At 43.1% G+C, this 26386-nt stretch overlaps 1 protein-coding gene across 4 annotated transcripts in view; it reads left to right on the top strand.

The window, feature by feature from the left end:
- The first annotated feature begins 655 nt into the window (after window positions 1–655).
- MASP1 (MBL associated serine protease 1) overlaps window positions 656–26386 on the top strand; it is a 48046-nt gene continuing 22315 nt past the window's right edge. For 2 of the 4 annotated variants that reach the window (XM_007195238.3, XM_028162105.2), the window contains exons 1-3: window positions 880–1016; window positions 6785–7016; window positions 26107–26284. In XM_007195238.3, the coding sequence (XP_007195300.1) occupies window positions 1012–1016; window positions 6785–7016; window positions 26107–26284 (415 nt within the window). In that variant the 5' untranslated portion in view covers window positions 880–1011. Of the gene's footprint in view, window positions 1017–6773; window positions 7017–26106; window positions 26285–26386 lie in introns of those variants that run through there. The other 2 variants (XM_057545153.1, XM_057545152.1) reach the window with 2 other exon arrangements.

Here is a 26386-nt window from a genome sequence, read left to right as displayed (position 1 = left end):
CTTTTTATACCCAGATGTCTCTCTGCCTATTCAGGACTGGTGGTCATTGTTGTGAAGAAAGGTATTTTCTTCTAATTCAGCTCAGCTTATATCTGATGCTGCTTTTCTCCACAAACTCCGGATCTAGCCACCTTTACAGGCCCAGATCTCTCTACAGCCATGGGATGCGGGGCTTTCTGTGTGTAGTGGGTCCTCCCCGGGCTGTACCAGGCCTCTGAATGCTCTGAGTTGGTAAACAGCACAAGCCTTGCTTTTAAGTGGCGAAGAACAACTAACCAACTGCAGCACTGACTGCTCCCTCGCATAACGGGCCAGCCGCTCTGTTCACAGGAAAGCCTGTAGTTGTTTGCAGACAGACAAGCTTTGCGATTCGGATCTATTTTCTTGCCTAGTGTAGATGTTAGAATTGCCCTCTTAGTTGATCATCCTGTTTAATTGGTGTCCTTTGCCAGTGTCCTGTACACGAGCAGAAAACTATAGCCATCTGGCAAGGGAGACGGAGAGATCAGACTTTGTCCCCCTCCACCCTCTACATACACACATACACACACACAAACACACACACACACACATACACACACATATACACACACATACACACATACACACACACACACACACACACGGTGATACAAATACCTATTTGAGCTGCTCAGTTATTCTCTCTCAGGAGCTGGAAGCAGCCGTATGGGATGAAGGAGGGACCTGGAGGAGCAGATCTTTTAAGGAAGAAGACAGATTCTGTTCTGTCAGGTTCCTCTGAGTGTGTGTACGAGCAAGTCAGAGAAGAGAGAGAGGAGAGAGAGAGGAAAAGGCAGAGGGAGAGAGGGGGAGAGGGGATCTGTTGCAGGCAGGGGAAGGCGTGACCTGAATGGAGAATGCCAGCCAATTCCAGAGACACACAGGGACCTCAGAACAAAGATAAGGCATCGCTGACACCACACCGGGGACGAGCTCGCAGACAAGTCAGGCCGGGGGGACCAGGCAGCCAGGAGCGCCCAAGGCAGGAAAATGAGGTGAGTGCCAGGGCAGGAGTGGGCACAGGGGGTCCTTCCAGGGACCAGGTGCCAAGTAGCCCTGGAAGGTCTGACCTTGTCTCTGGGCCGACTCACCTGCGTGTCCTGCGGGTGGTTCAGGGGCTTTTCATCACTCCTTGGGGCTCTGAGAAAGGAGACAGGCTGGGGCCTTCCCTGGGACTCCGGAGACATGCAACTTGAAACGGGAGGCTGTGTGCAAATGCCCCTGACGCCGCTGGAACTCAGATTTCTCCCTCTGCCAGCGTAGGGTGCTGTCTGCTGGCCAATGTGACTTTTCATCTGGTGCCCACAAGGCTGAGTTTTTGTTTTCCTCCTTTGTAAAGAGCATTGCTTTATCTCTTCCAACACTTTGTGAGTTAGATATGTGTTTGTGTGTTTATTTGTTCTGACCGGAAAAGAAACCAGATTCCCATAGCTCAGCTCTGTGGCTTCTTAAACCTTCAGAAGTTTGCTAGTTTAAAACCTCAATTTAGAAAACTAAAAACCTGTCCCCGTTTTACATTCCACTATAAATTTCTGCATTTCTTACTGAAATCAGAGGCCGCCAGTGGCATGAATCAGGCTATGAATTGCACCAAATGGCTCTTAAAGGAATATTACAAATTGAAAAAAAAAAAGGTCTTTGGAGTTCTGAAACTAGGACTTTAAATTCTAATTGTTTCCAAGCTCTTCAATATTTCCCATTCCTCAGCCTATACTTAGAGTTACTTGATGCTTGTTACCAGACATTTCTTGTAAGTTTTTCTCTCCAAGTGTCAAAATCCAACCACCATAATTACTTTTACTACTTATAAGTGTTAATACTGTTAAAAATACAAAAAAGAAAAAAAAAACAACACTCTGCAGATGTGTTAAGTCTCTAAACATCTTTTCCCGTTAATTTTCTTCTCAATTGGAAAAGAGTTTCTATTTGTTTCTCTTCTGCAAAGTCACCTAGCAACTTTTCAGGGTCTGGGGCCAATGAGGGGCTTCGGGCTATGTTAACTCTTTGAACTCAGATTACCTGCGGTTTAGAGAGATAATCAGGTCTTTAAGGTTAATCCAATCATTCTGTTCTTTTTAAATCCATTGTAATGTTAAACCTGTTATCTAACTTCATTTTCCTTTCTCCTAAAAGAGAGGAGATTTATGCCCATCTACATGGAATGACAGTTTGATTGATCTGTCCACTATTCAAATCTCACCCTACCACCCAGTGACCCAGCCATACCAAACTACAAGGCAAACTGATGATCAGTTCTGTATCTTTGTGTTTGCTGATCCCTTAAGCCAGAATAGCTCTCCCTCTTATTTCCTCTATTTCTAGAGGACCCGATTGTTCAAGCTGGCTCATACATCACCTCCTCTTCCCTGCCCAGTATCCCCAGAGTCAGCATCTCCTCCTTTGTGATATCTCTGTCCTTGGGAGCTACCTTTCTTAATACCTCTTTGTTGAAATGTCCACCTCCTCTTCCAAGACTGAGTGTTCCTTAAGGAATAGGATCTATGGCATGTTCATCTTTGTACGCCTAGTACCTAGCATAATGTCTGTTTCCTATTAGGCATGCAATAAATATTAGCTGAATTGAATTCAGTTGTTCAATAGCAAAACTACTACTGGAAAAGTGCTCTACTAGAAGTCTATAAAAGGTCTTCCCTCACATAGACACAACACTTCAGAGTTTGCAAAGCCCTTTCATAGGCACTGTCTCATCTGGTCTTCAGATTTTGGATGAGGTAGGATTTATGGAGAAGTGAGGATAAAAGAGTTTAGCAACTTGCCCAAAGCCACACTGATGATCTTGAAAAAGCCCAGACCCAAATTTGGATCTTTAGGCTCCAAGTTCAGGATGTTTTTCTACTATATTTTGCCAGACTCTCAACCAAGTATATTATTCTACACCAGCGGCTCTCAATCCTAGCTGCACGTTAGAACCATCTATGGTGCTTTAAAAAATGTCAGTGACCAGGCCTCACTCCAGACCAATTAAACTAAAATCTGCTGGGGAGGGGCTTTGGTATTAGTTTTTTGTTTTTTTTTTTTTTAATTTTCACATAAAGCTATGGGTTTTTAAATTATTTTTCACAGGATTAATTGCTTTGGCCAGGTGCCTGGGCATGATATGGGCATGGGCCCAGCATCCTCTGTGAGCTTTTGTTATTCCCTTCTTCTGTTGAAGCTAATTCACCATATGGTATTGGGCATGACATGTCACCTCTTGGGGTATCCTTTTCGTAATCTGTCAAGTAATCTGACAACAGTCAAAGGGATCTATATAGTCCGTTTCAACTCTTCTACCCCAAAACAGTCTTGGTGTAGTGTAGGTTGAAGTGAGGAGTGAATGGAAAGGATAGAAAGTGCTACTCATTCCACAACCATGGATATATGCCGGCATTTTTTAAGGCATTCCTGAGAGCTTGCTCCTACAGTAGAGCTTAGGAACTCCTGGCGTTATATATTACTTTTGACATTTCAAGCAAATGTAATTAAACTTTTTGATTAGTTGGAGAATAGATAGCAGGTGTCAGAATTTGTACAGCCGGTGCCTGGTGGATAAGAAGCCAAAAACATTCAGAGAGTGTGATGGGAAATGAAAGCCGCCACTTACATTCTTTAATTTGCAGCCCTGAAAGCAAGCAAGCAAGCATATGCTCAGGCTTATTATGTGAAAAGAGAGATTTGTTTCATATGTTTGAAACTGTTTTGAGATGCAAACAAAATAGAACAGAAAGCTTCACAGGCCTTCCTCCCACGATGACCAGTTGCCTACTACACATGGTCCTAGGCCTCTGAGGATAGATGGAGCCGTTAGCCTGGGCCAGCCCTTGACAGAAGCAGCATTAGGAAGCTCAGAGTCTCCTCCATGTGGTCTGGAAAAAGCAGATGTGGAGAAAGTTGACCATTCAGCCTTACATAATCTGGGTGTTGCTATTGCAGGGAAGTCCAGTTGGGGATCCAAAGCTCATTCCTAACCCCTGCTTTTCGGGAAGCAGCATGATGGAGTAATCATAACTAATGTTTGCCTAGGGCTGGACAGTTAACAAAGTACTTATTTTCCAATCTTCCTTTATTCTGATAGCAGCCCCGGGCGATGTCATTATTATCACCAATTAAAGAATGAAGAAACTGAGAGGGAGACCTTACGTGACTTCCCCAAGATGGGTCAGATAAATAAAGTCAAAGTCTGGACTTGAATCCAGCTCTTCCAACCTAAGACCAATGCTCTCCCCTCCCCAAGCAGAACTGAACCAGAACTCCTAGCCCAGGTACCATCGGTATATTTCCTCACTTGAAAGTGGGGCTGCCTGAGCCCTGCAAGCCATAGTTTCTAGACTCAAGCTTTCCTACTAGTTCACGGGAGAGCTTGGACCTGTGCCTCCCCTTCTCTCTCCTCCACAGATTGGTTTATAAAAATATTGACCCTGGCAATTGGATTAAAACATTTTGTTTCCTTCGTTGCATCTCACATGTTGCTATTGCAGAGGCCTTGGGAAAAATTTAAATAACTCTATTTTTTTTTAATTGAAAAAATAGCACAAGGCCCTTCTAGACACATCTGAACATTTTATATACACAAAAGTAAAATTAAAAACACTCATATTACCACTTCAGAGATAACTACTGTTAATATCCTACTGACACCCTTCTAGGCCATTTTGCACTTACGTATTTACCTTTTATGTAAATATTATATAAGACAGCTAGATAATGTCATTGTAGTTATCTCATTGTGTTTACACACTCAAAAATTCATATGTGTGCATATATAAACATATGTGCATCTGTTTACCGAGCAGGGTGGGGCAGCTTGGGGAGAAACAACTTCCTGATTAGCCAAATTGTAACTTAATCTTAAAACGCTGGTATAATTTCCCAGAAGTTATTTTTTAGGCTATATAAGACTCTGACCCCACTTTCATACTCTTGTTCATTCATTCATCATCTGTTATATACCAGGCTTTATGTTAGGTCCTTCACATACATCATCTCCAATGTTCATGTGAGCTCTGTAAATTAGAGATTATAATCTTCATTTTACATTTGAGGAAACCTGAGCTCAGAGACTAATTACCCAAGGTTTCACAGCCAGTAAGTAAGAGAACTGGGATTTGAACCCAAATACACCTAACTTCAGGGGCTGTACCTAAAGCAGTGCTCTAATTGGAAGCATGTACAGGGAGCTGGAATCTGGAGTGAAGGATACTCTGTGGTATCTTGGGAAGCTTTGAGCTGGATGGTGGGGGATAAATAAGACAACCAGGTGAGGAATGAGCAGGGCATGTACAATGGGACCAAGGCCTGGATGGGCATGGCATGCTTCCAGAATGATCTGCCTCAGCATGGCTGCTATGAGATGAAGCTGGACAGGTAAATCAGCACTAGATCGAAAAGGGCTTATCAGCCATCCCGGTAGCAGATGCTTTGCCCTGCAGGCACAGTGGAGCAGTGTGGACACATCTGTGTTTTAGAAAATCAAATTTGGCGGAAGATTGCTGAATGGCATGAAGTGGTGGCCAGGGAGATCAGTTAGGATGCAATAGCAACAGTCCAGATAAGAACATTTAAATTAATTGACTGGAGAGAAGCGGAGGGGTTCCCAAAACATAGGAAGCAGAACACATAGTATTTAACGGAGACGTTGATGAGCCAGGTTTGGGATGTTTGAGTTCAAGGTCCTTGAGTCTCACAGGGGGAGCAATCTATTAGATGCCTTGGTTGCGTTGCATACTGACCATTAGGTTTTTGACAAGCCTTGGACATTCTGCCTCATTATTGCATCAGCCACTTTGGGTGTATTCTGCAAGTTTTGTTGAATTTCCCGTGCCCCTTATGCAACTCTTTTCACAGTCCATCATCTCTCATTCCTGCAGCTGGAAATAAACTGTATGTTTTTGATCCTTTTATAAAAACACTTGCCAAAAGGAAAAACCTTGTTTTGCTCATTCCTTCTTAATTCAAAATTTTGCATTTCTTGATTGATTTTGTTAAATTTGTTTTAGGTACTACAGATCCCATCATTGAGTATAAGTCTTATCTCAATATTACCATGTTACTATTACTTACTTTTTAGAAAATTGAATCAAGAGTTTATGATTCTTAAATGAAGCTGAGCTAAAGAAATGATATCAGCTTTTACCTAACTATGAAATTTATATTTTCAACCAAAAAATAATATGCCTCAGAGTCCCAAATATGGTATTTTCTGGGAAAGTTTAATACTATTATCAAATCTTTAAAAAGAGCACAACTGGAAGCAACTTTTATTTATTTATTTATTTATTTATTATTTATTTATTTATTTATTTATTTATGGCTGTGTTGGGTCTTCGTTTCTGTGCGAGGGCTTTCTCTAGTTGTGGCAAGCGGGGGCCACTCTTCATCGCGGTGCGCGGGCCTCTCACTATCGCGGCCTCTCCTGTTGCGGACCACAGGCTCCAGATGCGCAGGCTCAGTAGTTGTGGCTCACGGGCCTAGTTGCTCTCTGGCATGTGGGATCTTCCCAGACCAGGGCTCGAACCCATGTCCCCTGCATTGGTGGGCAGATTCTCAACCACTGCGCCACCAGGGAAGCCCCCTGGAAGCAACCTTTAAAATCAAGTTACCCCTCCAGTATTATAGGCTGGGTAAGCAAGACCCATAAGGACAGAGTAATTACAGCAGGTCAGTGGCAGAGACATGCTGGGAACTTGGTCTCCTGGCTATTGATTTAGCTAAATGGCAAGGACCCGTGTCTGTGAATGTAAGTGAATCCATTCATGTCTTTCAGGTGGCTCCTTCTCTCTCATGCTCTGTGCTTCTCCTTGTTGAAGGCTTTGGCCCACGTAGTGGAGCTTAACAATATGTTTGGCCAGATTCAGTCGCCTGGCTATCCAGACTCTTACCCAAGTGATTCAGAGGTGACGTGGAATATCACTGTCCCAGAGGGATTTCGGATCAAGCTTTACTTCATGCACTTCAACTTGGAATCCTCTTACCTTTGTGAATACGACTATGTGAAGGTGAGACCCCTGATGTTCCCTAATTGGGCCAGATTCTCTACGGGAGAATCTGCTGGGAGTTTGAGGTGTTTAGATGAATTAGATGCTGTGTTTACCACCCAGGCTGGCAGTCCAGTGAGGGAGACATACAGTGTTATAACATTATGAAGGAGGGTTGGGGGTGGCATGCTAGGTGCAGGCTGAGTAGGAAGACCTAGAAAAGACCTTGAGGGAAACTGAAACTGGCAAAGTGTGACTCAGCCAGACACAACCTTGCCTTTTCCTTTCTGATCTCAAAGTCTTTAACGTTTCCACTAACCTCTGCTTCCAATGTCACCTTTAATTCAACAAGCAGAAAAGGGCACAGACCCCAGAGTCAGCATTAATCAGAGTAAGCTAGCATTATATCCAAAGCTGAGGCATTAGAAAGCATTGCCCTGTTCCCTAGGTAATGATCAAGTGTTTGGGAAGTGTAGAGTATGCCGCAGCGGAGAGTAGGAGGTGAAGTTGGAAGGTTGGAATGGGGTGAGATTCTGAAGCACCTTGAATATGATGCTAAAGAGTTTGGATTTTATCAACAAAGAGTATGGGCAACAGTGGGGGGTCACTACACAGATGGATGTAAAAAACAAATGGAAGAGGAGCAGAAAATAATTACAACATCAAAACAACATTTCCCAGAATTTAAGGAGAGCCCACAAACAATGCCATGGGTGGGAAGCTGTTCTCTTTTAAAAGTGGAGCTAAGAAATGTTAAAGTACTTCTGAGAGATGACACTTATTAAGGTTGTATCTGGTTCAAAAAGATGTGGAGACCTAAGAACCTACTTTATAAGCTCTCTCTGGCTTCCTGGAAGAAGTTCTCATCAAACCACTCTAGAGTAGGCTTTCTATATTTTTGGTATTAGTATAGTCTCATTTTTCCACAGCCTGTAATTCAACAAGAGTTAACCTTGTATTTACCAGAATGTTTGATCAACAGCAAAGAAGTGAGTTGACAAGGTGATTTACACTTAAAATCTCATTCAACCTTTAAAACAATTCTATGAGACAGGTACTACTATCCCATTTACAGGCAAAGAAACAACCCCAAGAAGGTGAAGCAACTCACCCAACGTTGTACAGCTAGTAAGTGATGGATCAAGATTCCAAACCCATGTCTTGTGACTTTCAATACCATGTTCTTTTGGCTCCACCAAACTGCTCACAAGCTGTACTCCACTGAGCCCTAGGATACTGCAAGGGCTGAAAAGAACAGTGGGATGGGGTGGGGCGGAGGCCTGGTAAGTGGGGCTGTGAACCCCTACCCTGATTAACTCATTTTAAATGGTGGGTGTTGCTAATTATATATGTTGGATATGCATCCAGTATCCCATTTAAAGCACATTTTCTGTGACTGAAAACTTTCTAAAATTGGTGCTCCATGACACAGTTTTTCAATTTTAGCACTATTGACATTTTGAGCCAGACAATTATTTGCTGAAGAAAGCTGTTTTGCGAATTATAGGATCTTTAGCAGCATCTCTGGCTTCTACTCATTAGATGCCAATAGCACTCCCACTCCAGTTGTGACAACCAAAAATGTCTCCAGCAGTTATCAATATCCCCAGGGGAGTAAAATCTCCCCATTTGAGAACCATTGCTCTCTCTATGTGATGCTGCCCATCTTTGAATGTCCTGTGCTAGAAACTGTGAGAATTTAAGGACACAAAAATCTAGTCCCTTAAAAAGAGAGATGAGCCTAGAAAAATAGCCATTGCACAAGATGAAAAAGAGTAACGACAATAAAAGATTGACAAAAAGAATGAGAAAAGGTAAAACTGGTTGCTCTAAGAGATGATGTGGCTTGGTAATCTAGATTGACATACAGTTTCTATAAATTCATTAAAAATGGAGCCAACTTCTCAGACTTGCAAGGATCAAGCAGGGAGTATTCACCAAGATCCTAAGTGTTCATCATCCTAAATTGAAATTTCTAACAAACAGGTTAGTTATGTCTTCTAGGACATAATCTAGCCTTTGGCAGAACCAAACTCCAGGATCCCAGATGCATTATGGGTAGGGGACATTAGGTTAGCAGAGTCCCCCAGCCCATTCCCCTAACTAATGCTCGCCATACAACCATGGTATCCTCAAATATTTAGGTTGGAGAGTGCACTTTAGCAGAAGGAAAATGACCAAACACTGGCTTAATAGAAGAGTAAATTCCATAGATTTAGACAAGGCTAGATGTGAACTTCCTAACTGCTTTTTTCTCTACTTTCAAATATGTCAACCATCTAGAAATTTTGCCAGCGGGAACACTTGCCTTTATTAGTAGCTGAGGCCTCAAGACCACGGAAATTAGAATTTTTTTCTTTAGCTGTGACAATGACTTATTTTCATTATTCCTCCCTGCCTCCACCCTAAGAATTCACTCTCAATTCATATTCAATCATTTCTCACAAGTTTTCCTCTTACTTAGATGGATGCCAGGTTTGACCTTGTTAGGACTCCTTTATCGAGATGATAAACACACAATAGAGGATTTAACTCATTCCTTTGCCCCCAAATAAATTGAGTCTCCTGGCAAGGCAGATTAAAGAGTTGACATCAGCTACATTTTGTAGTGGAAAAAAATGATACTTTTCAAGGGCAACAATAGACTGTGAAGACCTCTTCTGACCCTGAATTAAGGACACTGAAATACATTTCTACCTAAAGTTTGGCCTTTCTGGTTGGAGAATATTTTGGAAATTGATTGATGGTTTCTGTCTAGGGTGGTGAGATACCTTCCTGAAAGCCCAAGGAGATGGGACTGGGCCCTCTGGAAGGGCAGCATCATCCTGGTTTCTTGACTGGGATTCAGGAAATGCCTGTTCTAGTCCCAGATCTGCCACTAACTCCCAAATGATCTGGAGTAGAAAAGACAATCTTTTAGCACTCTCTCTGCTCCAAAATTAGACTTGTGACCTCTGAGCATAGCAAAGAAACAGTCTGTGTGAGGCAACACAGAGACTGAGCTGCCTACCTGAAGTCCCCAACAGTCCTTGCTTCTCTGATTCCAACACATTTTTCCAGTTCCTTTAGAAGAAGAGATTAACATATTGGACAGAGAGGTATTACTTTGCTTGGGCTTGCACAGCTCACTTCCTTCCAGAATGCCATCCCAGCACTAGCATTGGCCTCCCTGCAGAGGTTCTAGCAGCCATGGGGCCTGAGCAGGCCTTCCTTCACAGGATGCTGCACCCTGGTCAGCTGATGACTAGTGCTCACGTGGAGACAGGCCCTGTGTCCTTGCCCACACGTGCCCGGCAGAGTTCCCCTCCTGGACTCAAGAACTCACAAGATGTCAGGCCACAGGGGCCCTCTGGAGACCCACTTAGTCCCATGTCATTGTTGTTTTTCAAATATTTTCTCCCTAGTGGACATTTTCTTCTTACAAATCTTCTAGTAGTCCTGATATAGGAAACAGAAGTGAGGCTGCTAGGGTTGAAGGTGGCTCAGAAGCTCACTCTGCTCGCTCAACCTTCTTGGTCCCCCTGAAGGTCACACCTTGCAGGAATTACAGCTTGAATACTCCTTAAGTTCCCAATTCAGGGACAAGACTAGTACTCTCGCCTGTGAACCCTAAAACCCAGAAGCCTTCAACATAGAGTCGAAACCCGTTGACTTTTTCTAATTGTGTTCTCTCCCTAACCCTCCACCCCCAGAATATGTGGCTTTCCTGGCTATGAATGAGAAGGAGGCTCTTCCCTTTTCATCTGAATGAAGCATGAGCATGCCAGCCTTGTCACCCTTGGATAAGTCAATACCCCTCTAAAAAATTCTGTCTTTTCATCTGTTCCATGAGGAGTAGAATGAGGTAATCCCTAAGGTCTCTTAAATTCCAGAATTTTAATCTTCTTTCTCCTTGCTAGAGCTTTCCAGATGACCCCCCCAAACCCTCATTATCCTAGTTAGGATAATGCCAGAAAACGGTAATAATATGTTACAGCGGCCACTTCTTGAAGTTCCGTGGCCATAAGCACTCCATTAAGAGACTATAGTCTGCTGGAGTTGCCTTAGTGACGTGTCATTTGAAGAGAACTTGTAAATATATCATGCCAGTGCTGTCCTTTTCCAAGGAACTTGGAATATCACTCATTTCCGTCTGATGGGATAATATCCCCTGTTTTGAGGCTCTTTCATTCTGTGACTGAATTCCCCTGGCAGGCCTGGGAGTGGGTTTAAAGGACCGTCCAGTTCACAGGAATCCTTTCAGCCCAGCCCCAGTCCACAGACTGCCCTTCCCACCCTGGCCCATCAGGGCGATGATGACGGAATTGCTGACACTGCACATCAGCAGCTTGAAGAAGGGCAGGACCCCAAGGCTGTGGTCTGGATGCTCTCATTTTATGAAAATTCCTCTCCAGCCTGGCTTCCCGCAGTCTTTGGTCTTCAAGGCACATGCACATCTGCACGACAGGATTTGCTTCCTTGGAATGTGGCTGCAATATGTGGATTCCTACAGTGCACAGATGAGACATACGAATCACAGCTGGTTAATGCTGTAGGCGAGGGGCAGAGCACAGACACTGGCCAGGAAACTGGAGGCCTAGATTCTTGTGGCCATTCTCTACTAACTAAGTAACCCTGGGCAAGTGATTGCTTTTAGAGTGGACTCTTTCCTCCTCTCTCAAATACAGGGAGTTGAACCAGATGTTCTCTAAGGTCAACCTAGCCCTGATTTTCTATGTATCTAAGACCTCAGGAATCATGGTTCAACTTCATGATCATCATGCTCAAGCCCTGGAAAGGGCAATTCATTGGCCAAGGTCACACTGGGACCAGAATTTATATCTCAAAACTCTCAGCCTTTTCTTTTCTTCTTTTAAAAACATTAAGTGACAGTGGAGTCCCCCATCTTATGGATGCTTAGGTTTTTAAGTGTAATGTAAGGCAAATATTGTCTATAGTCAAACTTACTGTCTTAAATATAGTAGAGCACTGTCTTTTAGAATGTCCAGAAGAGACTTTTTTCCCAGAAATGCAACAAATTATATAGTTCCTTTAGTTGAGCATCAGATGAAGTAGTTTGACTTGTGCTGAGAAATGAGCCCTGGAGCTATAGTTACTGAAAAAGGTACTCAGAAACCAGAACCACCAAGGGAACAGCAGATTCACACATCTTATTTTCAAGTTCACTTCATGGTATCTGTTCACTGGAAAAGGAGATAATAAAAACCTTCATTTGGTTTTTTTCTCTTTCTCTCTTTTCCCTTCTTTTATTGAGTGCATATAGCTCAACTGGCATCTGTTAAATGCTCATATGACATAACACCACTTTTCTCCTCTTAACTCTATATTCTTGATACAGTCAACATTTCTTCCATTCTCTCCACTTTAGCCCTTTAGTTCCAGTTCTTATTCCTCTCACCTAGTTTATTGCAATACCATCCTAAATGTCTACCAGCTGTGGGTCTCTCCCCAACCAGTCCACCCTCTACATGTGTCCAGAGAGATCTTCTTAAACATTGCTTTGATTGTGCAACTCTCAAAACCTTTCAATGGTTCTCCACTGTCTATGGAATGAAGTCCAAGAATTTTATTGAATATCTACCATAAGCTGGACACTGCACCAAAGACAGGCCCCATGAAGATGGGTAAGACAGTACCTGCCCTCCGAGAACTCATGATTTCATAGTGTGTCATAAGACAAGTATATAATTAATAAGCTAAAGCTGGGCAGAGTAACACAAGAGTATGGGGCAGTATGTAAGTTGTGGAGTGATCCTTTCTGTGTGTTCAGGAAAAGCTTTGGAAATAGTTAATGTTTGAGATAAGTCTTGAAGGGTGAAGAGGAATTTAACAGTGTAATTCCCTAAACTTCTTGATTTCCCTAAGCTTCTTGATCTCCCTAAACATCGGTTTTGTGATTGGTACCAAAAAAAAAAAAAAAAAAGACTCAATGATACAGTACCTTGCTTGCAGTTTATGCAAGGGTTTAAATGAAATGATGGCTGTGAGTGGAATCAGTACTGCAAAAGGCAAACATGTTCAATGGTTTGGAGTTCAGGCTCTAGAGCCACTCAGACCTAGAGTCAGGTCCTGCCTCCACTATTTATTGTAAAATAGGGATAACAGTAATGCCTATCTCTTGGGCTTATTGTGAATGTCAAGTGAGGTAAATGCTATATTGACTTATGTCCAACACCTATGTAATTAGTTCAGTAAGCATTATTATAGTGGTAATGATGGCAAGGGTGTGAGCACTAAAGTGCCTGCTGGTATCACCAGATGCTCAATGAGTGTCAGTTTTCTCATCTGCTCTGACTTTACCACTAACTGGCTGTCTGTGACCTTGCACATATCACTCAGTTTTACAGGCAATTTATGGAAAAGTACGCTGAAAGGACTAATCAAATGCAAGAGGTTGTTTATTTCTCCTGTGTATTCATTTGTCGTAACCCAAGGTCGTGGCACTTTCTGATCTATTGCCTCCTTTGATTCTCGTGGACTAGGGAGAGCCGGGATTACTGCACCTAATTTACAGGAAAGGACGCTGAGCATCAAGAGCTTAAGTGCATTTATCCAGCGCTTTAGAGCAAATCCAAGTCTCAATCCTTGGTCTCCTTACTCCTAAGTCATGATTGTGTTTCTCCATTTGGCCCTTCTCAGAACAAGTTTTATCCTGGTAGGGATTTCAGGATTTTGATATGCTTCCTGGCTATAAGAGAAATTTAGTAAAATCTTGTAAAACTGAAGGACCTTGAGGGTCCCTGTGTTGTCTAGATTTTGTTAAAGAACTTTCTCTTTTATTCTGACTTTGAGAGAAAAAAAAATTTTACAAAAATAATAAAAATGGAGTCTGAGCTATGAAGGTTGGGAAAGTGCTCAATTTTATCTGTTTGTGGTACACAAGTCTAATGGTAAACTCAAGGACATTGCACTAGACTGTCAGCCCCATGAGTTCAGGGCCTATGTCTGTGTTTATTTCTAGTAGTGAGCACAGCCCTGGGGGCAGAACAGGAAAAAGCAAAAATTTCCTGGTGGTAAGCATAAAGGAAAGGGCTCTGGTCTAGAGATCAGCCACTGACTCCTGTTGAGACATTGGGCAAGTCACCTGTCTGCTCTGGGCCTCAGTTTCTCCATCTGCCCAATGAGGAAATTGGACTGGCTGGCCTCTCTAAGCCCTTCCAGCCCTGATGCTCCCTTCCCAGGCCTCCCTGGGTCAGTCTGCATCCTGCTGTGTAATTGACAGATAAGTCCCTCCCACGGCCCTGCTCCAAGACTGACTCCTCTGACCTCCGGCTCCTAATTTCTGTGCAGTGCTCTGTGTTTACTCTGAACGTGCCGTCGACCTTCAACTACTGCCGAAGCTCTGTTCATTCTCTGGGAGTAGACAGGAGGCCTTGCCCCTGAAGGAAAAGAGGAATGGGTAAATGTTTCTCATGAATTTCAATTGTATTCCCTAGTGGAATTCTTCACTCCAGAGATACCAGGTTTCCAAATCCATTCTAGCTGATTCAGAAGACTCAGGAAGTGAAAATGAACTTCAGAAAAAGTGTGACAAAAGCTTATTTTATGAAGGAAGTACAAACAGCACAGGCTCTGGGGTGATGGAAAACAGAAGGAAGATCCCCAGCGCTGGGGCAGAGCACAGGCTCTGGGGCAAGTGGGGGTGAGTGTGAGATGGGAGTGCTCTGGGGAATAGGTGCCCCGGTGTGCAAATCTGTGTGCTTATGTGTACACAGGCTGCTCTCAGACACACCTTGGTAAAAAGCAGGGCTTGAATTTGCTTTGATGTACTCATAGGAGAAAAAGTAGGGAAGGGGAGGTATTCATTTATTCAACAAATATTCATTGAATGCCTACCATTTACTAGAGCTTGGGGTATAGCGGTAATCAGGACAGAAATGCCCGTCGGCTGGGTGCTTACATGACACTGGGGGGAACAGACAATAAACACTAAACACAATCCACAGGTTAATTATATAATGAGTAGTAAGGTGATAGGCAAAGAAGTGAAACAGAACAGGGTAAAGAGGATCCACATGAGGTGGGGTGCATGTTAACACTGAAATATGTTGATCAAGGTGGTCCTTGTTGAAAGGGTGCCATTTGAGCGAAGACTTGAAGAAGTTGAGAAAGTCAGCCATGTGGCTTTCTGGGGAAAAGCATCCCAACCAGAAAGAACAGCCAAGACCTTAGTGGGAAAGTGCCTGGTGTGTTTGAAGAACAGCAAGGATGGCAGTGTGGCTGGAGCAGGAGGGACAGGGATGGGAGATGAAGACAGAGGTACAGATGGGAGCCCCATCACCAGGGGGCCTGGGCAATAGGGTCCCTGCTAAATGCTCACAGGCAATGGCAGACTTTACAAGCTGCTTTCCCACCCATGTGTCATTTGACCTCCTGACTCTTAGAGGATAGAATTAAGGTCCACCTAGTATGTTTGTGAAAACTGAGGCTGAACCCAGTGGTGCACTTATCAATGATCAACAACCTGGTCTGGACTGGGGGGTGGGTTGGGAGGGCAGAGAAGAGATACCTCGGTAGCTCTCTATTCACCACTCAGATATTCTAGACATTAGTAAACTCAAGTGCCGAGATAATAGTAAAATGATAGAATAGTTAGGAGATGATGAGTTTTTATATAATTTATTTCTTTTTAATATAATTTATTTAATTGTAAATTTATGAAACAGTTTTGCACGATGGCTGTGTTTAACAACAGCATCGCAAAAATCCCTGAAAAGTTGACAACTGGCCCCTGTAAGTTGGTAAGAGCCAGCTCCAGGGCACCAGTGCCTGGGGAGGTTAAAGTGACACATGTGAGTGACAGGGCGGTGACCAGAAGTCAGGTCTTTTGGTCCCTATTCTAGCTGTCTTGAAAATTTTCCAAGATTTGAGGATGTGCATTCGGGCTGGGGCGGGCAGGGTCCTGGGCAGCGGCGGAGGGACATACCGGCTTGCACATTCCTGGAAAGTGCCTGGAGACGCTGGCCCATGGCGGGTCCCTTCTCTCCGCTCAGCACTTACTTAATCACTGCTTTCACCCCAGTGCTGACTGTGACTGACCTGGAGCCAGGCTGCCTCTGCAGGAGAAGAACACAACAAGGCTTTGTTTTTGCCTGTCCCCAGGCTATTTTCCTGTCCTGAACCTTTTGGGGCTCAGCTTCCCGGTCCCACAGGGTATTTGCATGTGAATGGGCCTGGCTCTGAAGTCACAGAAGGGGTGGATGGGGAGTCTAAGCCATTCACGGGCCAATGAGAGTAAAGTCCTTCCTGGCCCCCCTTCCCAACCATGATTCCCAGACGCTCCCACCCACACCCGCCAGCCCTGCCGCACTGAGATGCCAGGCGCCTCCAGTTTCCCACCTGCGGGATGCTTGCTTCCCAAGCTCGCGGACACCCCTCCCCAGCCAGCTCTTTCTTCTCCCTGTGCTCTGCTGCCTAGAGACCATCTCCCTTTCTGCCCGGAGCCCTCCTAGCAACTGGGCAATCCTCCTGGTAGCAGAGGGATGCGGGGACTCTAACACCTGCCAGCTGGGTCTCAGGTCCTCACACTGTTAAAGGCGTCTAGCATTTGCATGTACACAATACATACCTTCCTAGGGGCTTACCCAGCTCTGTTAGGAGGTTTTTACTCTGACTAACAAATGTATAAGAACACTTTGCTAGGACTATCAGTATATCTGGGCCCTGATGGTGGCTCTGCCATTATCTGGCCATGTGACTTTCAACCAGTTACTTCACTTCTCTGAGCCTCAGTTTCCCCAACTAAGAGAGGAAAATGATAGGTAGCCTTTAATGTCCTTTCTATCTCTGACCTTCTGTGGTCTTGTAATTCCAGTTGCTGAACAAGGCTGGAAGTCAGAACATCTGGATTTTTATCTCAGGTCAGCTACTCCTAGGCTATGTGACCTTGGAAATTCATGTCACCTCTCTGGTCGGGGAATCACAATGTCTACCTGAAGTGCATTCATTACAAGACTGATATCAGAAGCAAATAAAATAAAGAAGGTGAAAACACCTTGTCAACTGGAAATTCCACATGGGGGGGGAGTGGGAATTATTACTATTACTACCACTACTACTACAATTATTATTATTGTTATTATTATTATTATCATCATTATTATTTTATGGCGAAACGACTTGATCCAGGACTGAAGCAACAACCTGCAGCCCCTCACAAATGTGGCCAACTTGAGTCTTAACCCCACGAGCTGTGCTAGTTTTACTTACATGGCTTTCAAGAGCTTCTGAAATGCAATACGCACATACACACACACACACACGTCTCCTTTTTTTCTAGACCCAGGTTCTTGTCTGGCATCTGGTACCTTTACTTTGCTCCTTCTCATGATCTTTAACTGCAGTTTGGGCACCTGGATAAAGTAGCAATTTGAGCTGTTAACCCCTGGCCTAGTCCCTGGAGGGTGACAGACTTGCGGTGAAGGCGACCACAGGAGCACAGAGCACTCACTTGTGAGGCAGGGGTCCTGGGCCCAGGGCTGTCACTGAATCATTGGCCTAAATTCACACACCTAGAGAAATCCTTTGAAACACAGGAAAGTAAAGGGATTCCTGGACTTGATATTATTCTCTTGTGGATGGAAGCTTTCAGAGATCCCTTAAATTACTCTGGTCCTCTCTTATAAAATTAGGATACTACCTTTTCCATGTCACCCACCTCCCAGGACTGATAGGAGGCTTGTAAAGTTCAGAGAGCCAAAGGGACCTAAGATGCCACCTGCCAAATGGGGAGGCCAGGTTGCAAGGTCTCCCTAGGTTCCCTGCCTGCCCCATCAGCCTCGGATCTGGGGGACTCATAAAAAGAGATGTCTGTGCTGATGCCCCCAGTGAGATTAGGAATGAAAGAGTGGAACCAGGAAACAAGAGGGTATCCAGGGACGGTTTCAGTCTCTTAATTCTTCTTCAAATATGTGAAATTACCTATGCCCCACTTAGCTGGGAGTCCAGAAAGGTGTCACCTCAGTTGGCTGAATCTCAGTGGTCCTGTTTTTCTCACTGATTTACTGAGTGCTGACTATATTTCAGGTAACTTTCTAAATATTTTACATATATTAACTCATGTCATGTTCACAAAGTCCTATGATTTATAAATACTATTATTTTCACTATTTTACAAGTGAGAAAAACCTATATACAGAGTGTATTCAATTCCTAGGGCTGCCATAACAGATTGCCATTAACCTGGTGGTTTATGACAGCAGTTTCTTCTGTCACAGTTCTGGAGGCCAGAAGTCTGAAATCGAGGTGTCAGTGGGGCCATGCTTCCTCTGAAGGCTCTAGGGAAGGATCCTTCCTTGCCTCTTCTAGCTGCCTGGTGGTTGTTGCCAGTCCCTGGCATTCCTGGCTACGGCCGCATATCTCCAGTCTCTGCCTCTGTCTTCACACTTCCCTCTGTGTATGTCTCTGTGTCCAAGTTTCCCATTTCTTATAAGGACACCAGTCATTGGGTTAGGGTCCACCCTAATCCAGTATGATGTCATCTTAACATAATTTCATAGGCAAAGAACTATTTCCATATAAAGTCAAGTCCAAGAGTTAGGACTTGAACATATCTTTTAGGGAATACAATTTAACCTAAAACACAGAGAATTTAAATAATTTTCCTAACATCTACTAATTGGTGAAGACTCATGTGCAAATTATATAAAGATGAGATTCCCACATGATCCAGTCTCAGTAAAGGGTTACATCCAAAAAAACAGAAAACTTACACAATTGAAAGCAATTCACAGTTTGACTCACTCTCTTGAGAACCAAAAAAGGGCAGAGATGTTCTTACACAAACATTCTTAAATGTTCAATCCTCCATGCCACCTCTCTCCCTCTCCTCTTCTTTCCCCTAAAGTCTTCATGAATTTCACACCAAGGATCTCTTCTATCTCCCCTCATACCTCCACTTACATCCCATCCTCTGGGTCCCTCTTGGACTTGACAATCACAAAAACTGTTCCCTGACATGAGACCCTCCCTGCCATGTACTGCCATATGTGAATTTTAGTTGTTCCGAGTTTCTTGATTGTTTTCTCAGAATTTTATTTTTCACCGTATTGTTTGTGTGGAATTAAAGCAAAAATTTTCACCTCTTTTTCAGCTTTGTTGGGACCCAAGGGCTAGAAAAAAATGAGAGAAGGAAGTGAGAGATTGATGAGGGGTCTCCATACATGACCATGAGGAAGGGAAGACTCAGGTGGTTATAAGAGATGGAGAGACTGGAAACCAACCCTGAATCCAGGCTGGTTCAGCTGCCCCACCTGTGTGCTCCCTTTGTTGGTTGACCTGAACCAACTGATTTTATGCCATTGGGTAGAAGCTAGAGGGAAGTAGCTGTGGGCCCAAATTTCTTTTTAAAATACTTTTAAAATATAAAAACAGGAAAAAGAAAAATTACCTATCATTTCACTAGCCATTGTTGTTCACTCTAATTCCTTCCACTTTTTATTTTCAATGTATACTTTCAACATAGTTATAATTACATCGAATATACAATTTGTCCTGCTTTTTCACTTAGTATAACCTACTAAGAATGTTTCCAGATCACTGAAAATTCTCCATTAATGCAATAATTAATAGCTGCTTAACTAAGCTAATGCTAATGCAACAGTTCCCCTAGAATTGGGTATTTACATTGTTTCCAGTTTTCTATTATTATATATAACTGCTAGAAACATCATTGTTCATAAGTTTTTTCCACAATTGGAATATCTTCCCCTAAATTATATTCCCAGATATGGGGCCAAGGAAGAACTTTCTAAGCCAAAGATAATCCAAAATGGCCTCATCTATCTTGGAAGGTAGTGAGTTTCTCATCTCAGCAACTGATCGTGAAAAGGTGGTGTGAATTTTTCAAGGGTGTGGTAGAAAAATAAGAGGTTAAATGAGGTAACTTTCAAGGCCCTAAGACCCCATGAGACTGTAATTCTCAAAATTTCAGTTCACAAAGGTCAGTGTCTCTCTTTGTCCCAGATTACTTCCTTACTCCCTATAACATGTCTAGTGCTGTGTAACAAACCACTCCAAAATTTAGTAGCCAAAACAATATCCATTTTATTTGCTCATGATTCTGTGGTCAGAAGTTTAGGCTAGACTTGGCAGGATGGTCCTTTTGCTGGATTTGCCTGAGGTCATTCCTGTGGCTCCAGTCTGTATCAGTCAGAGTTCAGTCAGAAAAGCAGAACCTCTGTGAGTATTGTGAGATAACAGCTATTTATGGGCATTAGAACTCATGTAATTATAGGAGAGGCTAGGAAAGTAAAGATCCCAGCTTCTCATAGACAGAGAGTTGGAGGACCACAGACAGTTCACTTACCCATTTTCGTGAAGCCCTGGCATGGGTGGAAATATTGGCATCTGCAGAGAAATCTGAGAATTCAAGCCTATTGAAGAAGCCAAAGTTGGGCCATGAAGGGGGAGCTCATGGAGAGAAGTCTATGAGAAGCTGTTGGCTCTGAGCAGCTACTACATCTGTGGGGACACCTGCAAGCCTCTGGTGGGCCTGGGCCACTGTTAGTCATCAGAGCCAGAAGCGGGAAAGAAGAGCTGGATGCAGAGAGGAGGAGAGTGAAGACAATTAGAACCTATTGGCACATCTACATCTGTCCATCTCTGTATCTGATCATAAAACAACCTCCAGAGAGTAAGGACTATTGCCTTCCAAACTCACACAAGTTCCTCTTTTGGCCAACAGTAACCTGGAACTATAGAGAGAAGGAGATTCTGGGGAACATGGTTCCCAGGTTAACTAAATTGACAGCAGGACAATTCAGCACACTCCCTGAATGTCTGCCTAAATTAAATCTGAAAAGCTCTTCAAGGGCCCAGAGAAGATGTCAGTGGGGCTCCAGGATGAAGCTTGGGGACATCGACAAGCAAAGCTCTCAGGCATTTGGGCTTATAGGACGGCCTCTTTGTTTTTTTTAATTGAGCTATAGTTGATGTACAATATCATATAAGTTACAGGTGTACAACACAGTGATTCACAATTTTTAAAGGTTAAAATCCATTTATAGTTATTGTAAAATATTGGCTATATTCCCTGTGCTGTACATATATCCTTGTAGCTTATTTATTTATACATAATAGTTTGTACCTCTTAATCCCCTACTCCTATGTTGCCCCCCCTTCCCTCTCCCTACTGGTAACCACTAGTTTGTTCTCTGTGTCTGTGAGCCTGTTTCTTTTTTGTTATATTCACTAGTTCATATTATTTTTTAGATTCCTCATATAAGTGATATCATACAGTAGAGGACAGCATTTTTTGTTTGCCTCATGTCTTAAAGAAGCATGAGCATTATTGACTAGGGAATCAGGATGCTGCATTGTGAACCTGAAGCCACCACTCACTAGAAAATGACCTTGCTTGATTCATGTAAATCATCTGGGCTTCAAGTTTCTCATTGGGTGGCTGTCAGTGTATTTGTTAAGCTCTGGTGAGATAACCTTATGGACATGTGGAAAGCAGCCATAGCTGTCCTCCCACAGAAATTTGACCAAGTTTTCTGCTGCTCTGCCTTAGCTTTGCCTAGGAGGTTTGTGCTGTTTCTACTAAGGTAGAAAATTCATAGAAAACAGGCTTTGGCTTCTTTTCCTTAGATCTCTCTCCCCTGCTCCCTGTCCTCAATAGAACCCCTTTTCTGCATCAATAGAACCCCTTTCCTACATCAATAGAACCCCTTTCCTAGGTGGTGGTGGGAAGGGAGGGGCAATTGAGACTCCTAATGCCCCTGGGACTTCGCTATTCCCTCCGCCTAGATGTCCTCCCCTTTGCCCCCCAAACCCTCCACCTACTATTTCTACCTGCCTAAATTCTACTCACCTTTCAGTCCCCAGATCAAAGAACATTTTCTTCTTCTTAAGTGTTCTCTGATTCCTCTCAGCTGGATGCAATATTTTCCCATCTTATAAGCCCAGGGGCTTCCTAGCTTTCATTGCAATAACTACAATCTGGTGATTCCCTAACACATACATATTTGAGTACTTATTCGCCTACAAAATTTTACATTCCCAGAGGCAGGGGACTTCCTTATTAAGCACGTGCAACAAATAAGTAATTTTTGACATCCTTCACATTATAATGCAGACAGAACTTGCTATATAAATATTTGCTGAGTTGAGTTGAAAGAAAGCAAGTTGAGGACATGCATCCATGTGTTGGTGCCCTAAATCACAATAGTCTGAAAGGACATGGCTGCCCATAATAAGAAGTAGAAAAATGAAGAGTCTGTGATCCCCAGCCAGATGGTTCTCTATTATTACGAATTTTGTGTTTTCATTTGATAAGGTATTTCCCTCCATCATGTTAATACGATGACCCTAGAAATGGGATAGTCTGAACAGAAGCCAGAGCTCAATCCTCCATCTGTACTCAGAAGTCAATGGTTTTTGTAGAATTTTACAATCATAGCAAGGGCTGAAGATATTAAGTAGGGCCAGTGACCCCTCTGTTTAGGTTATGGACAGAGCTGTCACTGAGCCACATCCTCTCTGGGCGACAGTCCATGCACCGAAGATAAAGTTTCAAGAGCCCTTGAGCCAGAAAAGTTGTTTGGCAAAGTGCCTATGTCTTTTGCCTTGCACTCTCTGGGTTGGTGGGTTCCTTTCTCCAGGGTCAAAACAGTTCCAAAAACAGAACAGGTATCAGGAAATCATGATTATCTCTCTACTCTTGAGCAAGTCACTGCCCCTCTCTGGACCTCAGTTTCCTCTAGAAGGATGGGGATTGAAACAGCTCTTAAGGGTCCCTCCTTCCACGCTCTGATATTCCAGGACTATTCGGAGCTGCAGGCTGAATTCCCAGGGCCCTTGGGCCTTTTCTTCCCTGCTTCTAAAGGTATATCTGGCTCAGATTTCCCCATGGGTCTCAGCTGGGGCATGCTTACCTGTCCTCTGGAATAGTGAGGCTCTGCAGGTGATGATCGTTTACCTGCCATCATAAATGGTCCTTAAGCCTGGAAGTTACAAGGAGGGAGGTTGTTTATCACAGACTTTCATTAGGTCTCTCCCTAATCCAAATTATATCTGGCTGGTTTCACTTGAAAGTGTCCATGCTACAGGTACTATAGAACCCCAGAGACCTTGGGAATACCGAATTAGGAAGGAGGCTGCTGTGCCTGGAAGTGTTAATGCTCAAGGCATGACTCTTCTTTAGTAATTGATTCTGTATCACATGGTTATAGACCACAAACAAGTTCAAGTTCATCAAGTTCTTCAGCAGGAAGCAATCTGTGTGTTGAAATTCCTGCTCACCATCCTCTAGTTGGTTTATTTAATGTATGGATATGATGACTTGTTAGAATACTAGTATGTCAGGACTGGAAGAGAGTGTAGAGCTCAGCGAGTTGAAACCCCTAGTTTACCAGGTGGATAACTGAGAGCTACAGGAGTCAGCCATATAACAGTTTATGGTGGAGTCAGGAATAGGGCTCAGGACCTCTAAATGCCAGGTCCATACACTCCAAAGCAGAGGTCACCAAGATAGTGCACTCCAGCTCATGCAGTTACTCATGGAAGAAGCCTTCTCCCAGGCCCTCACTCTAAATCTATTTCATCTTATTTTTATTAAGTTTAATGATAGCAGCTTAACTGGTTTCTATTCTACAACATATTTCAGCTAATAAACTGATTTTAAAACAGTGAATAAAACATTACATAAAGAAGACATAAGAATTGCAAAGGCATAATAGTCTGGGGACCTTCAAAGCAGGGCAAGCAACATTACATAACTCAATATCCCTAAGATAGTTGATGTTCATAACAATGTCCCTGGATCACCAAGAAGGATTAGCATGTTTTACCTGACAAAGCAGGGATTTGAATAAAGCACTTAAAAAGCATTACACCCCCCTACCCCCCAAAAAATTTTTTTAATCATAGCTAGGTAAAAACTTCAGCTACCTGGAAAACTCAGATCATCAAAACAGCAAACCAGCTGTGATGTTCAAGGAAGTGACATTTCAGCTGTGTGCAGATAGGCACATTCTATAGCAATAAGGCTGGTGTGAGTTGGGCTAGTATCTGCAGAGAAGAGGAAAAAATAGCAAAGCTATGATCTCATCTTCTGTTTACACTTCAGTTCCCAAAGTTAGTGATTAATTGTCCTAGTGTTTTGTTGCCAGGGCAAATTGTTTTTCTTTAAAACTCCCACTTATTTTAAATAAATAAATCATTAGTTTCAAAACAGAAGTGTCAAATGTTAAGATACTTCTGACATACTAAGATAATGAACAAAACAATGAATTCATTAGAAGCTACTAGAGATAGGCAGCCTTTGAGAACTTTCCTTTGACTTTGAAAGGCAGCAGAAATCATTCTTGGTCAGAGATTTTTCTCATGCATCTTGGTTAAAATACCAATCTAGAGGTTGCAAACAGAAACACTACCTTAAAAGGATCGCGGTAGGTGTAAATGATAGAGTGGTAGGTAGGCCAAGTATTGGTAGTCAAATAAATATACCAACCAGCTCCAGCACTGTGCTTCCCAAACCAAACACACAAATTCTGCTTTAGGCAATCAGTTTAGAATCTCTCCTTGGGTCTCTGAATTTACCCAGGGCCTCAGACTCTTGCAAAGTAGAGAATTCTTTACCAAATAGGCAATATTTGCATCTGAGTCTTAACACAAATGCAACTATTTCTGGGTGACTCCAGTAGTTTCTGTATTATTAAGACTACCTATTAAATACAGTCCTGATTACGTCTTCCCTTTACTCACAGAATTGAGTCACTTGTTATTATGTCATTCAAGGTCAACTGTAATCTAGTTTCAACTTATTCCTCCAAATATATCTCCTCCTACAATCCCCACAGTCACCTTGGCATCTCATTGTTCTCAGAATAGGTCTTGCACTTTTAGTTCTTTTTTTTTTAAAGATTTATTTATTTTTATTGATTAATTGATTGATTGATTGATTGCTATGTTGGGTCTTCGTTTCTGTGCTAGGGCTCTCTCCAGTTGCGGCAAGCGGGGGCCACCCTTCATCACGGTGCGCGGGCCTCTCACCGTCACGGCCTCTCCTGTTGCGGAGCACAGGCTCCAGACGCGCAGGCTCAGCAATTGTGGCTCACGGGCCCAGCCGCTCCGCGGCATGTGGGATCCTCCCAGACCAGGGCTCGAACCCGTGTCCCCCGCATCAGCAGGCAGACTCTCAACCACTGCGCCACCAGGGAAGCCCTTTAGTTCTTAATGACAAATATTTATTGGGTAACTGCTATGTTCTAGGTCCTGCGCCATGCACTGAAGATACATCTATAAAGAAAAGAATCTGAAAAAGAATAGATGCATATATATGTATAACTGAATCACTTTGTTGCACACCTGAAAATAACACGTTATTAAGCAACTGTACTTCAATAAAAATAATAATAAATAAAAAGCATATGCAATTTTTTTAAAACTTCCACTTCTGATACAGATATTGTATCATTTTATAAATAAAGCTCAGATATATCAATAAACGAGTAATTAATTAAAGTCTCACTCTCTTGCAGCATACATTCTAACAGGGATCCTTCACCTCTCTCTGAGCGCATCCGCAATGAGACACTTGTCACACTGTATGATAGCTCTGTCTCTGTCTGTTTTCCTCCCCCTGAACACTGCCTCCCCGTGACAGCTCTGTGTCTTACTCATCTCCCATCATCCCCACCCCACGCTTTGCTCTGTGGCAGGCACACACTGAATGTTCAATGAATGACTTATATTGTGTATAAACTTTCTTTTCCTGGCAATGTAAGTTCCTGTTGCATATAGAATCTATCTGTGAGATTATCTAGCTCTTCTTATTTATTTATTCTATTATCCAATGTTAAAATCTATTTATTTTAACATTGAGTTATTTTTAACAAATAAGCCATTTTGTTGTCAACAGGAATGACAAATGTCAAGCTACTTCTGATGGACCTAAACAAAATGAGTGAAACAGTGGCTGGACGGCCACATTGACTTAACCTGTAATGTGTCTTTCCTCAAATCCCAGAATCCCTAAACCCCTTTCTCTGGCTTTCCCAGGCTGCCTGGTCAACTTGTGGGCAGCCCCTCTGTCTTTTCTCCTGGAGACCAGCAGAGAAGCTAATTTGGGAAGTTGCTCATCTTGTTCCCTTTCTCTTTGACCCTAAAGGTAGAAACTGAAGACCAGGTGCTGGCAACCTTCTGTGGCAGGGAGACCACAGACACAGAACAGACCCCTGGCCAGGAAGTGGTCCTCTCCCCTGGCTCCTTCATGTCTATCACGTTCCGCTCAGATTTCTCCAACGAGGAGCGATTCACAGGCTTTGATGCCCACTACATGGCTGTGGGTAAGTTAGAGAAGTGGGTGGCTCATCCCCAGGTCTCCCTTTCTCTCTCAAGATTAAAAATGACTTGTGCTCCCTTCTTTAAAATGAACACCTTATACTCAC

The sequence above is a fragment of the Balaenoptera acutorostrata genome, chromosome 4, assembly GCF_949987535.1.
Source record: "Balaenoptera acutorostrata chromosome 4, mBalAcu1.1, whole genome shotgun sequence".
Taxonomy (NCBI): Eukaryota; Metazoa; Chordata; class Mammalia; order Artiodactyla; family Balaenopteridae; genus Balaenoptera; species Balaenoptera acutorostrata.
Note: the sequence above shows the minus strand (reverse complement) of the source record. Positions and strands in the feature narration are given on the sequence as shown.